Genomic DNA, 12,435 nt, shown 5'->3' on the forward strand with positions numbered 1-12,435 from the left:
GCTTGGCTTCCAAGCCTTCACACTGGATCATTGACTCCAGAGCTTTGGACCATATGTCTAGGACTCCAAATGTATTATCTTCTCTTTCTCGGTCCTCCACATCTCAAACAGTTACTCTTACTAACGGTCTACATCTCTCATTTGTGGTGTTGGTGATGTTGGTGATGTTGATCTCTCCTCATTGTCTTTATCATTCGTTTTATATGTTCCCAAGTTCCCTTTTAATCTTATGTTTGTTAGTAGATTAACCAAATCACTTAATTGTTCCATAACCTTTTAACCCTCTTCTTGTGTGTTTCAGGATCTCAAAATGGGGATGAAGATTGGTGGAGGGCATAAAGCAGGTGGATTGTATTACCTTGATGGTGGTGGCCCTCCATAGCCTTTTAATCGTTGCTTAATCCACTACAATGGTACTACAAACTTGGTCATTTTTCTCTCAAAACCTTGAAGTTGTTGGTTCATTCTTTGAGTCATCTTTCATCGTTGGATTGTGAATTGTGTCAACTTGGGAAACATCATAGAGTCTCTTTCAGTCCAAGAGTTGATAATCGTGTTTTGAGTCATTTTTCTTTAGTTCATTCTGATGTTTGGGGTTCAACCAAAGTGATGTCATACAATGGCTACAAGTATTTTGTAATTTTTGTTGATGACTTTTCAAGAATGACATAGATTTATCTTATGAAATATCGTAGTGAATTGTTCTCCATTTTTCAAAAATTTTATGCTGAAATACATACACTGTTTGGTGTTCATATTAAAATTATTCGCTTCGATAATGCAAAAAAGTACATATCAACACCATTTCAGCAATACTTAGAGCATCATGGGATAATTCATCAAACCTCGTACACCTACACCCCACAACAGAATGGTGTGGCTGAATGGAAAAATCGACATCTCCTTGAAACTAATCGCTCTATGATGCTTAATATGAATGTTCCAAAGCGTTTTTAAAGTGATGTTGTCCTCACATCATGTTTTCTCATCAATTGAATGCCCATGTCCATTATTGGAAGTCAATCCCCATTCTTCGTGTTGTTTCCCATTTTGTCTCTGTTTCCCCTTACTCTGAGAGTCTTTGGGTGTGTCTACTTTGTTCAAATTTTGGGCCATAGTTTAGACAAGTTAGATGCACGAGCTACGAAGTGCATCTTCCTTGGATACTCAATAACTTAGAAAGGGTTTAAGTTTTATAACCCTCACTCTCATAAGTCATTTGTTTACTCCGATATCACCTTCTTTGAATCGGTTCCTTTTTTCTTGGACACTATGGTTCATTCTCCTTTCCCTGTAGTTCCTCTTCCTGCCCTTGTTGAGGATCCTCTTCCTGTGGTCCCCATTCTAGTTGTAACCTCCCTGTAGCTCCTTCACCCATGACAGTTACTACTGAGAGGCCACCAATCTGACAAGTGTATACTCACAGAAATGCACCGGTCCCTCCTCCCATCCAGCCCTCGCCAACAAATCCTGTGGTTGTTTCTTCTCCCTCGGACCTTAATCTTTCCACTCTTGTACTTCTCATCCTATTTCACACTATGTTTCCATTGCTCACATTTTTGCTTCTCCTCGCAACTTTATATCATTGTTATCATCTATTTCCATTCCCAAGACTGTCCAAGAAGCCCTTACTTCCCCAAGGTAGAAACAAGCAATGGGAGAGGAAATTTGCTCTACAACACAATCACACATGGAAACTCACTATTTTTCCTCCTAGTAAGCATGTTGTTAGGCGTAAGTGGGTCTACACAGTGTAGTATCTTCCATATGGCAGTGTGGAACGATTGAAGGCCAGGTTAGTGGCCAAGGGCTATTCTCAGTTGTATGGTGTGGATTATAAGGAGACATTTTCTCCTATGGCTAAAATTGGTTCAGTTCGGGTGTTAATTTCATTAGCTGCTATGTATGATTGGTCTCTTTTATAACTAGACACTAAAAATGCCTTCCTACATGGTGATCTCATTGAGAAGGTGTATATGGAGGAACCACTAGGGTTTGTTGCTCAGGGGGAGGATGGTAAGGTTTATAGACTAAAAAAGGCAATTTATGGACTGAAGCAATCTCCACGGGTATGGTTTGGTTGGTTCAATGAAGTAGTGAAAAACTTTGGGATGAAATAGTGTTAGGTAGACCATTCTGTGTTCAATCATGACTCAAAAGATGGGAAGATCTTGCTAGTTGTGTATGTGGATGATATTGTCATAACTGGGAGTGACAACACTGGGATTAACAAGTTGAAGAAATTTCTATAAGACCACTTCAATACGAAAGATTTTAGTAAGCTGAAGTACTTCTTGGGAATAGAAGTTACAAGGTCAAGACATGGAATTAATTTATGTCAAAGAAAATATGTTCTTGACCTACTTGAAGAAACATGATTGTTAGATGTTAAACCAATAGAAACTCCTATGGAACTGAATGCCAAGTTGAGTGTTGATGCAGGTGAGGAGTTTGATGACCCTAGAAGATACAGGAGGTTGGTGGGAAAGCTGAATTATCTTACTATTACCCGACCAAATATATCATTTGCTGTGAGTATGGTAAGTCAGTTTATGTAACATTCTCAGATTTATCATTGGGAAGCAGTTCTAAGGATTGTTAGGTACCTTAAGGGGGCTCCAGTCCGTGGTTTGCTATATAAAAGTGGGGGGCCCCTTAAGATAATAGGGTATGCAGATGCTAATTGGGCCGATTCTATATCAAACAGAAGATCAACTATAGAGTATTATACCTTCCTTTGTGGCAATCTTGTAACTTGGAAAGGCAAGAAACAAACTGTGGTGACAATGAGTAGTGTAGAAGTTAAGTACAAAGCTATGGCTCATACCACATGTGAACTAGTATGGTTGTAGAACTTGTTACAGGAGATGGGGTTCTCAGTTGACAAACCCATGAGAATACTTTGTGATAACCAAGCAATTGATCACATTTCTTCTAATCCAATCTTCCATGAGAGGACCAAGCATATTGAGGTTGATTGTCACTTTGTAAGAGAGAAAGTGATCAGTGGAGTGATAACCACATCTCATGTGAGCTCGGCCAATCAGTGGGAAATTTCTTTATAAAGGGATTGTCTCGAGGCAGAGTAAATTATATTTGTAACAAGTTGGGACTATATGACATATACTCTCCAACGTGAGGGGGAGGGGAGTGTTAGAGTTTACAAAACAGGGGTATTTTGGTCATTTGGGTGCATCTGTGTGAGAGTGAAAGGTTTATTTTATTTATGTTTAAGTTGTGTCCCATCACTTATGAGGGGCAATATTGACTTTCTTGTAACCAATATTATGTGAGATAAATGCAAGTGGGTCAAATAGAGAGGATTGTTTTTTTCTCATCTGGTTGAACCCTTCTTCTTCTTTTTGTCTTCCTTCTCCTCTTCTTCTCTACTTTAACCTAGAATCCAATCGGGATTTTACATTATCAAATATTTATTTGATTTGCAAAAATAAATAAATTTCATTTTTATCCAATTAAAGAAAATTTTAATCATGTAAAAAACCCAAGAGATAACGGTAATCAAGCCTTTTGCCCAATAAACAGCCATAAATCTCATGTACTAACTATCAACAAAGCACTCTTAATCATTAAAACAAAAAAGTTGTTAATCCTAATCTCGAGAGTAGGAAAGAAATTTCCCCATCTAAAACTTTCACATACACTAATATTTGCAAGCCCATAAAACCCCACTTTTTCCATTGTTAGAGTTTAACTGCTAAATACAAATTTCTTTTCAAAATATAAAGAGAATTATAGCATTCACTTCCAACAATGGCGTCCAGGTATTTTAACAAATTTTCCTCTACTTAGAGTCCATTTGGTTCGCAGTTGAAATCAAAATTGGAATCATCTATTCTGATAATCTATTTGGTTCAGATGGGAATTGGAATTAAAATTAGAATCATTAGGAATGAAATCTCATTCCCATGGGAGAGGGAGGAAATGACCATCCTCAAATGGAGGGATGTCATTCCCGGAATGGGAATGAAATTCTGATTCCGGCCAACCAAACAATTGGACTCCAACTCTAGACCCCTATTCCCACAAACCAAAAAGACCCATAGAAATCTAATTCGTAAAGAGTCCTTGTTGAAATAGAGAGGCCAGAATCTAGGAAAGAAGCATTCATTCTAAAGCAATCCTTTCTTTACTCGAATAAGAATAAAAATTGAAAAAGTTCCATTTGATGCCAGACCACAAGAAATGGGATAATTTCATTGTGGTTTTCCTCTATATTTAGAACTAAGTTCACCATTGAAAGCAAATCAATTTGCAAAAACTAACAAAATTTTGGAATGATGGCATTTTCAGTTCAGGTTTAACTTATTTTTATAAACAAAAAAAAAACCGCTGCTTGCTCCTCTCTTCCAGCCCCAGAGGCAATATATAAAGTTAATTGAACGAAGTAAGAATTTTTTTTTGGCAACCCATGTCCAGAAAACGGAAAGGATGTGGCCTGGCTTCCCGCCCAAGCGGGAAAAAAAAGGAACAGAAAAGATCCGACATTGGCCAATCTGTTATACAAGGTTATGAAGCAATGAATACGTGTAACTGAGCACTTCACAGCATCTGGTTCTCTTAAGCCCCTTCCTCCTCCCAATGGCTTCTCAAATCAAATTCTCTCAGTTGAACACAGGGAACTTCAGAGAAAGCAGCAATGGAGCTGGAACTGGGACTCAAAATAACCAGAACCAGAGATGACCTCACCTCCGACCTTCGAATAACCAAGGACCGCGCCGGCCCTCTCTTCTTATTGAGAGAAACAGAGACCATGTTCATACTTACTGCTTATCTAAAAGGTATGCATCCTTCTTATACTTATTTCTCCTTTCTTTCCCTGCTTTCTATCCTTCAATCTTCAAATCAATGCCAATGCAGGCTTCAAGAAAGAAAAAATCAGGATTGAGATAAATGAAGATGGAACCCAAATTTTGATTAGTGGCGAAAAGCTCATTCAGGAGATGGTTATGGATAGATGGATAATGCACAGGAAAGAGGTAGAAATCAGGGAATTCAAGAAGGCCTTTCGGATTCCAGATGGTGTCATTCTGGACAAAACCAAGGCGAAGTTCAATGAAGAAGAAGCAATTCTGTCCATTTACATGCCAAAATCAGCGAAAGGAGTCCGAGGTGTTGGACTTGAGGAAATGGAAATGAAGGAACATGATTCAGCTGGACGGAAATCTGAAACCATGCCAGAAGCTGTGGAACCAAAGAAACTTGAACAATCAGAAATGCCAGCTCTGCCCCCGGCTGTAAAAGCTCAGGACGAACTTCCTGAACAATCCCAAGAACGCCGTGGCCCAGATATCATAGAACCCATCAAGTCTGAACCTGATCAAGTGCCTCAACTATTGGAAACTCTAGATCAAGAAAAACCTGCAGCCCAACAAAATGAAGATGGCAAGCTCTGCAGAGATGAGGAAGTTAGAGCAGGGAGCGAGATGCAAAAAAGCAAAGCAGCAGATGTTGAATTTCCCAACAAGCACGATGAAACAAAAACAGAGCAAGATCAGCAGCTCGCCCATAGGGAATCTCCACAGACAGAAAAGGGGAGAAACAGCTTCGACCAATCCACTCAAACAGAGTTACCAGCCTCCAAAGGTTCGTTGTACGGTCATTTTATCTTTGGAGGATCGGCCATTCTTGCCACTATTGTAGCTTTTGTCGTTCATTTACGTCGAAAGAGAAAAACAGACTGAAAGCTCAGGATGGAACAGTTGACTTGATAATGGATCAATGCAAATTAAATAAGACGTCTCCATTCGTTGATCAATCATCAATGCTAACATACTTTAGGGGCTATAATGTAAGTTCCATGATTTTTGCAAAGATCTAGTGAAATTTCGTCTTTCTTTTTTTGTTTTGCAAGTGTTCAAGATCCAAAATCACAGCTTTCTGGATTTTATTGAAATCTTTATTATATCAACGCTATAGATTTCAGCAATAATAAATAAAATGACAGTTTTGATATTTTTTAAGCTTTACGGATCATTTATAAAATTCAACAAAAAAAGAATTTATGTAATTAAGGGTCGAAAACAAGAAACATAATTACTCGCAAACATGAATATGAATTAAGTTTCTAACAGGATTCAGAAAACCCGATTGTCCAGCATAAACCGCATTGTCAAAACTAGTGCACTCTTTTTTCGTACAAAGGATGGAGAGTATGCAATTTCGAAACTCAGATCTCCTTCGTGTATGGTAACATGTTATTAAGATAGAAAAAGTAGCAAAGAAACAACAAATAAATAGAGAGTTTTGGATCTCTACATTTTGAGTACGTCTCCAGCCTAAAATGACCTGCAGTTTTCTCCACATTTAGGGCGTCCAATGTGGCCAACTGGCCATGCAGATAGACATTTTACAGCATGATATTAATAACCAAGAGAGAACGAGAGAGCAGTCATTCATGAAGATGCGCATAAGGATTGCACCCACCATTCGAAGCATCTTGGTCCCATCATTTTGACAGTACTCTTAGCGGCTTCTGTTATTCAATTGAACCCTCTTATGATCACAAAAAATAAGCCTTCTTTGTGCTCCAAGATTGATTCAAAATTTGTAATCCTTTTAAACAAAAGGACCCACATAACAAACTTGAAGTCTTGATTATAGTGCCTGTCTCACAGTCTGAGGCTCAAAAGTATAGCAAATTTCTCAATTTCCCTGCTTTTGAACCAAATTCGGAAGAACACTAGTACAATCATGAACTACTACACCACTGGGAATCTTTTTGTTTTGGAGTCCAAAACCCGATTTACCTGTATCAGCTTTTCCTGAGACCTTCATGCCCGTATCCTTGACTCGGTAGATTTTTTCAAGCTACCCAATATGTTATCAATCAGCTTTTCTTTTTCATCCCCAACTTGATCAGAAACAAAAGAATATTTCTTAAGAGGCCTTAATTTGTGCCCACAGTTTGTCACAACTGGGGTGCCCTTGACCTCAAGCTCAGATGAACCCGAAGTCACTGAGCTAGTTTTAGAACAATCCACAAGTTCGTCACCATTCTGTGACTGATGCTTCCTACCATCATCATCCTTGCTACTATACCATGAATCCAAAATCTGCAAAAGGGAACTCTCTTCCTCATTTGTCCTGGCCTTCACTTGTCCTGTTACACATGAAGTGGGCTTATTATCTTTTTCCATGTCTGAAAACTCCTCTTCCGATAGAAAATTGGCATCAACATCAACTGGCTCCATCTCCATGGGTTCTTTGTTTGCTTTCCTATCCAACCCAGATACTGTGACATTTCCATGAGAACCTGTCTTAATTGGTCCAAGCTCCTCCCACACACAGTCACGATCGTTGTCCTTCCTTGATGAACCAGATAATTCACTGTCCAATTTAACTGCTTTTCCAGTTCCACTATTGTCTAGGCTACAAGGAACAATGGATTCCGAGAAGCAATCAGGTGAAATGCTTCTTACGGGAAGGATATAAGTGGATTCTATCCTTACCCCCGGCATGTTCTGTAACAGGGCTGCTAGTTTTTGGTAACCAAGCATTTGATAATCCAAAACATAACCATACCTCTCCAAGAACAGCTTCTTGAAGCAACCCATGTTGAATCCATCTGGATGTTCCTCCAAAATTTCAGCCACAAGCTTCTGGCAATTGGTTAGTATCTCAGTTCTGGACTTCTCAGAAGTTCTTTTGCTCTCGGCAAAAACCGCTCCAGTATTCTTAGCCTTTCCAGTCTCATGCTCTGGCCTCTGCAAGCTCGCTTGAGATGCAATATCTGAAAAGATTGAACTTAGGCCATTTGAACAAGAACCTTTTCGGGGAGATGCTTTCCTTCCAGCAGGGGCAATGATTCTAAAAGGAAAGGTTTCGGAGGGATGTTCCCCAATCCATTTTTTCTCTGAGATTAACAAATTAACCAAGCAAATAAGATCACTTGTACTGAGACTACTAAGAACTATCGGCCCTTCCTTCTGCAGCCACTCTGCCATTTGTTCCCTGTTACAAAATCAAAATAATGCAAACAATTGTAAATAGCAAAGCATGATTTTTAAGCCATCGTTTAAGTTCTAAAGCAGATGAATATATCAGGATGGGAACATGTTGGTTCACAACATCAACAACCAACATCTTATGGTCCTATCCAACATTTGCCAGGCCAAAAAACCAGCTGAAACAAATGATCCTAACTATCTATTTGTCCAAACATAAATTACTTATCACCAATAAAAAATTAAGTATATTGAATGGTTCAAGTATTCATAATATGGTCACTTTCTAGGCTTCAAGTTACTTGGCTGGAATCATATGACAGGCTCAAATCCCTACAGTTTCACTAAAAGTTAAAACATGTCTAGCTAGGAGAACCTACCACCTCCCTGCCATCCAAATGTGCCAATACATTTCTAGGAATGATGCTTATTTTCCTTTATAAGAACAATACTAACAGATGACTTATGTACTAAGGGCACTTCAGAAAGTTGGTCATGCTAGACATTATTGTCACTACACATTGCTCTCATGGAGCCATGATCTTTTTAAATAATGTCATAATAGCAAAGGGAACAGTAGCATAGTACAAGGCCACTTTGCTTATAAGATAGAAGTGAAGCAATCCCCAGCCCATGTGCTCCAAAAAGAAGAGACCGAACAAAAGAGAAGAAACAATAACAGAACCAAAACCTACTACCCTGGGATATCATCTCCCCAATTCTATGAGGTTCTGGCTACTCTTAATGCTGCCAAGGTGTTAGCAAGTGAGTTGGTGGGTCCTGAAATCACATCTGAAATCTGAACAAGATGTTCAATAAGCTATGGCCTTAAATTACTTGATCAAGTCCCTCAAGCTCCAAGGAGCATTTACTGATCAAAAAAAGCTCCAAGTAGCATTTTATAACTCCTCTTTGATGCAATATCTGGGAGTGCCGATTGACCTCTACTATACTCTCCCTTCCCAACGAAAACTTCAGTCTTAGACCCTGTAGCAATTCCAAAGTCTTCTGTAATATAAACATCTCAGTTGGACCTTTTGAGACTCCTTGAAAAGGTTTGTTTGGACCCCTCTAAGCCAGACAAAAGAATTTGGACACCTTTGCCTCGGGTCAGTTCTCTTGTGCTTCCTTTTTCAAGGCCCTTTGTCATTCTGAAGTCCTCCCTTAGAAGGAGGTTTCGTGCAGGCCTATTCCCCCTAAGGTCTTGGCTTTCTGTTGGGAAGTGTTCTGTGGACAAGTAAACACCCTGACCAATCTACAAAAAAGAAGACCTTATCTTTGTCTTTCACATAGTTGGTGTACTCTTTGCAGGTCTCATGGTGAGCATTGTTACCATTTACTAATTTCCTCTAAGGTTACTGCAGATTTGTGGGATTAGCTCTTTTTGATCTTTGGGTGCAAGTGGAATAGGCCAGCAGATGTAAGTTTGCTTTTTGATCTGTTTACCTTTCCTTGGCACCATCGAAGAGGAAGATCAATGTGAAGGTGTGCAAGAGCAGCTTTGATTTGGACAGTGGGGGAAGAAAGGAATGCCAGAATTTTTCTAGTGAAGGAAAGAAGCATACAAGAATTAATAGAGTGCATCTTACATAGGGTTATCTTGTGGCTGAAATCCTTGGACTTATTTCACCAATTCTCTTTTAATGATCTTTGGAGGCATTGGGCAGCAGTGGCAAACACCCTGGACAATCTACAAAAGAGAAGACCTTATCTTTGTCTTTCACATAATTGGTGTAGCTCCCCTAGGAAGAATAAGGTGTATATGAGTTGGGTACCCCCTCCTGAAGGATTTATGAAGTTAAATTTTGATGGCAGTAGTCAAGCTAAGCCAGGTCCCTCTGGGGTGGGAGGGGTTATAAGGAATGAAAGTGGTAATGCGGCTCTCTTATACTCCAACCATCTAGGTGTGAGGGACTCCTCTAGTCCTCTAGGGCATAATTACTAGCTGCCCTTCAAGGGGTACAATTTGCAGTGCAGATAGGAGTGCAACAGCTACTAATAGAAGGTGGCTCCAAGGTGGTGGTGGGGTGGCTGCAAAACCCACTACAAAAATGAACTGAAAAAAATTCAAATGGATAACAAGGAATATGAGTGTAAAGATAACAATGAGTGGGGAGATTAACTAATGCTATTGCTGAAAGCTTAACCAAGCAAGGGGCAAATAGGGAACAATTGTATTGGGCACAACCGTAATTTGATTCTTTTTTGTCTGTTGGGAGAGGTTGCAGCTTGTGCCTCTCCCTAAAAACTTGTGCTTTTTTCACTCCATTCTGTAATAAAATCTAATTACTTGTCAAAAACCCGAAAAAAAAAACACCTCAGTTGGACCTGAGAAAACTATGATCAACACTCCCTTGAAGTCTTTAATGCAACCATATCTTGGAGAGACCCAGTTTCCCTAAGGAGCACTCAACGAGTTTGACAGCATTGTGCAATGAGGAGAATAATTATGAAAATCTTATAATTTACTATCAGACGTTTGACTTAAATCATGAATCATGATGGTTTTGATTAAAATCTTTATGTTTGAATCCTTCTATGGAAAAACATTATCATAATAGCTTGAACCTTGTCAGATATTAGATCGGACCTTATTTCCTTCCTGAAATAGAGGGAAAAATAGAAAGAGAAAACAGAAAGAAAGAAGGAGAAGAGAGGAGAAGAGAAAGGAAAGAGAGAGAAAGATGAAGAGATGGTTTGGCTGTTCCCAAAAGGGGGAAAAAATCACCTACCCAGCTGACCAAAATAGTGTATATATAGATTTCGAAACAGGACACAATGACCTTTGGCCCCTCATAAAGTATGGGACACTCTATTGAATTTCAAACATAATAAACAAAACAACCCAATAAAATACTCTGAAATGACTCAAATACCCCTGAACTGTTGACTCTAACACTCCCCCATCAAGCTGGAGAGTATATATCATATAATCCCAGGTTGCTACATATATAATCCACCTTTCCCCAACTCAACCCTTTTGTGAACAAATCAGCCCACTGAGTTCCTGTATTCACATGTAGTATAATTATCTCTACTAAGCACTTTCTCTCTTACGAAGTGACAGTCGACTTCAATGTGTTTTGTTCTCTCGTGGAAGACTGGATTAGATGCAATATGAACAGCAGCTTGGTTGTCACAATACAACTTTATAGGACTGGTGAGAGTACACCCAATCTCATGGAGAAGGTTTTTCAACCACACTAACTCGCAGATTCTGGGTGCCATAGCTTTATATTCAACTTCAGCACTACTTCTTGCTATCATAGTTGTTTCTTACTCTTCCACGTTACCAGATTTCCTCCAAGAAAGGTACAATACCCTGTAGTAGACCTTCTATCAAACAATGAGCTGGCCCAATCCACATCTGTATAACCCTCTACTTCAAGACTTCCTCCTAATTTGTATACTAATCCATGACCTAGAGCCCCTTTCAAATACCGCACAATTCTCAAAACTACATTCCAATGGGAAACCCGAGGCTCTTGCATAAACTGGTTGACTACACTCACTACAAAGGAAATGTTTGGCTGGGTAATAGTCAAATAAATTTAACTTACCAACTAACCTCTTGTACCTCCCAGGATCATTAAATTCTTCATTTGCACCAGTGATTAATTTGGTGTTGGGCTTCCGTAGGAGTTTCAATTGGTTTAGTGCCCAACAATACTCTCTTCTAACAAGCCAAGCACATATTTCCTCAAACACATTTATGCCATGCTTCAACCTTGCAACTTCTATACCCAGGAATTATTTTCACTTGCCAAGATCTTTTGTCTGAAAGTGATCATGTAGAAAATCCTTCAATCTATCAATACACAACTTATCACTACTTGTAATTACAATATCATCGACATATACCACCAATAAGATGTTTCCAGCTTCAAAATCATAGCTGAACACTGAAAGATCAACCTAACATTGCATCATACCAAAGTCTTTAATTACCTCACTAAATCTACCAAACTAGGCACGCAAATATTGTTTTAGTCTATAAATTGCTTCTTGAGTCTACACAACTTAGTATCCTCCCCCAAGCAACAAACCCTGGTAGTTGCTCCATATACACCTCCTCACTAAGATCACCATGAAGAAAGGCATTTTAGTGTCAAGTTAAAATAGGGGCCTATCAAACATAGCTAGTAAGGATATCAACAAACAAATTGATCCGATCTAAGCAACAGGAGAGAATGTCTTTGTATAATACACACCATACAACTGAGAGTACCCTTTGGCAACCAACCTAGCCTTTAAGCGCTCAATGCTCCCATCTGGTAGATAATTGAATGTACAAACCCACCTACAACATGCTTACCAGGTGAAAGAGTAATGAGTTCCCACGTGTGATTATGATCAAGGGCAGAGAGTTCCTCTTCCATTGCTTTGCACTACTCTGGGGAGGTAATAGCTTCCTGCACATTCTTAGGAATAGAAACAATAGAAAAAAAGGAAACATGTTGATGGGAAGTAG

The 12,435-nt window shown here is 39.2% G+C and overlaps 2 protein-coding genes across 2 annotated transcripts in view; one reads left to right on the top strand and one right to left on the bottom strand.

The window, feature by feature from the left end:
* The first annotated feature begins 4,421 nt into the window (after positions 1–4,421).
* On the top strand, positions 4,422–5,926 carry LOC148851584 (uncharacterized). Its single transcript, XM_088944119.1, has 2 exons — positions 4,422–4,799; positions 4,879–5,926. Exons 1-2 carry the CDS (start codon positions 4,658–4,660, stop codon positions 5,700–5,702), a joined length of 966 nt encoding a protein of 321 aa, XP_088800245.1. The 5' UTR covers positions 4,422–4,657; the 3' UTR covers positions 5,703–5,926.
* Positions 5,927–6,054: 128 nt separating this feature from the next.
* The window catches only part of LOC148851585 (Putative endonuclease or glycosyl hydrolase), a 32,578-nt gene continuing 26,197 nt past the window's right edge, over positions 6,055–12,435 (bottom strand). Inside the window, exon 3 of the mRNA XM_088944118.1 lies at positions 6,055–7,971. Within this exon, the coding sequence (XP_088800244.1) occupies positions 6,792–7,971 (1,180 nt within the window). The 3' untranslated portion in view covers positions 6,055–6,791. The remainder of the gene's footprint in view (positions 7,972–12,435) is intronic.

This window comes from Nelumbo lutea, chromosome 5 (genome assembly GCF_056320005.1).
Source record: "Nelumbo lutea isolate HS-2025 chromosome 5, American lotus-T2T, whole genome shotgun sequence".
Lineage (NCBI taxonomy): Eukaryota > Viridiplantae > Streptophyta > Magnoliopsida > Proteales > Nelumbonaceae > Nelumbo > Nelumbo lutea.

Excerpts from the sequence above, each read along its gene's own strand:
- LOC148851584 (XM_088944119.1), top strand. The coding sequence starts at position 4,658 with ATGGAGCTGGAACTGGGACTCAAAATAACCAGAACCAGAGATGACCTC. Across the intron at positions 4,800-4,878 it reads ACTTACTGCTTATCTAAAAG|GCTTCAAGAAAGAAAAAATC; the intron begins GTATGCATCCTT and ends ATGCCAATGCAG.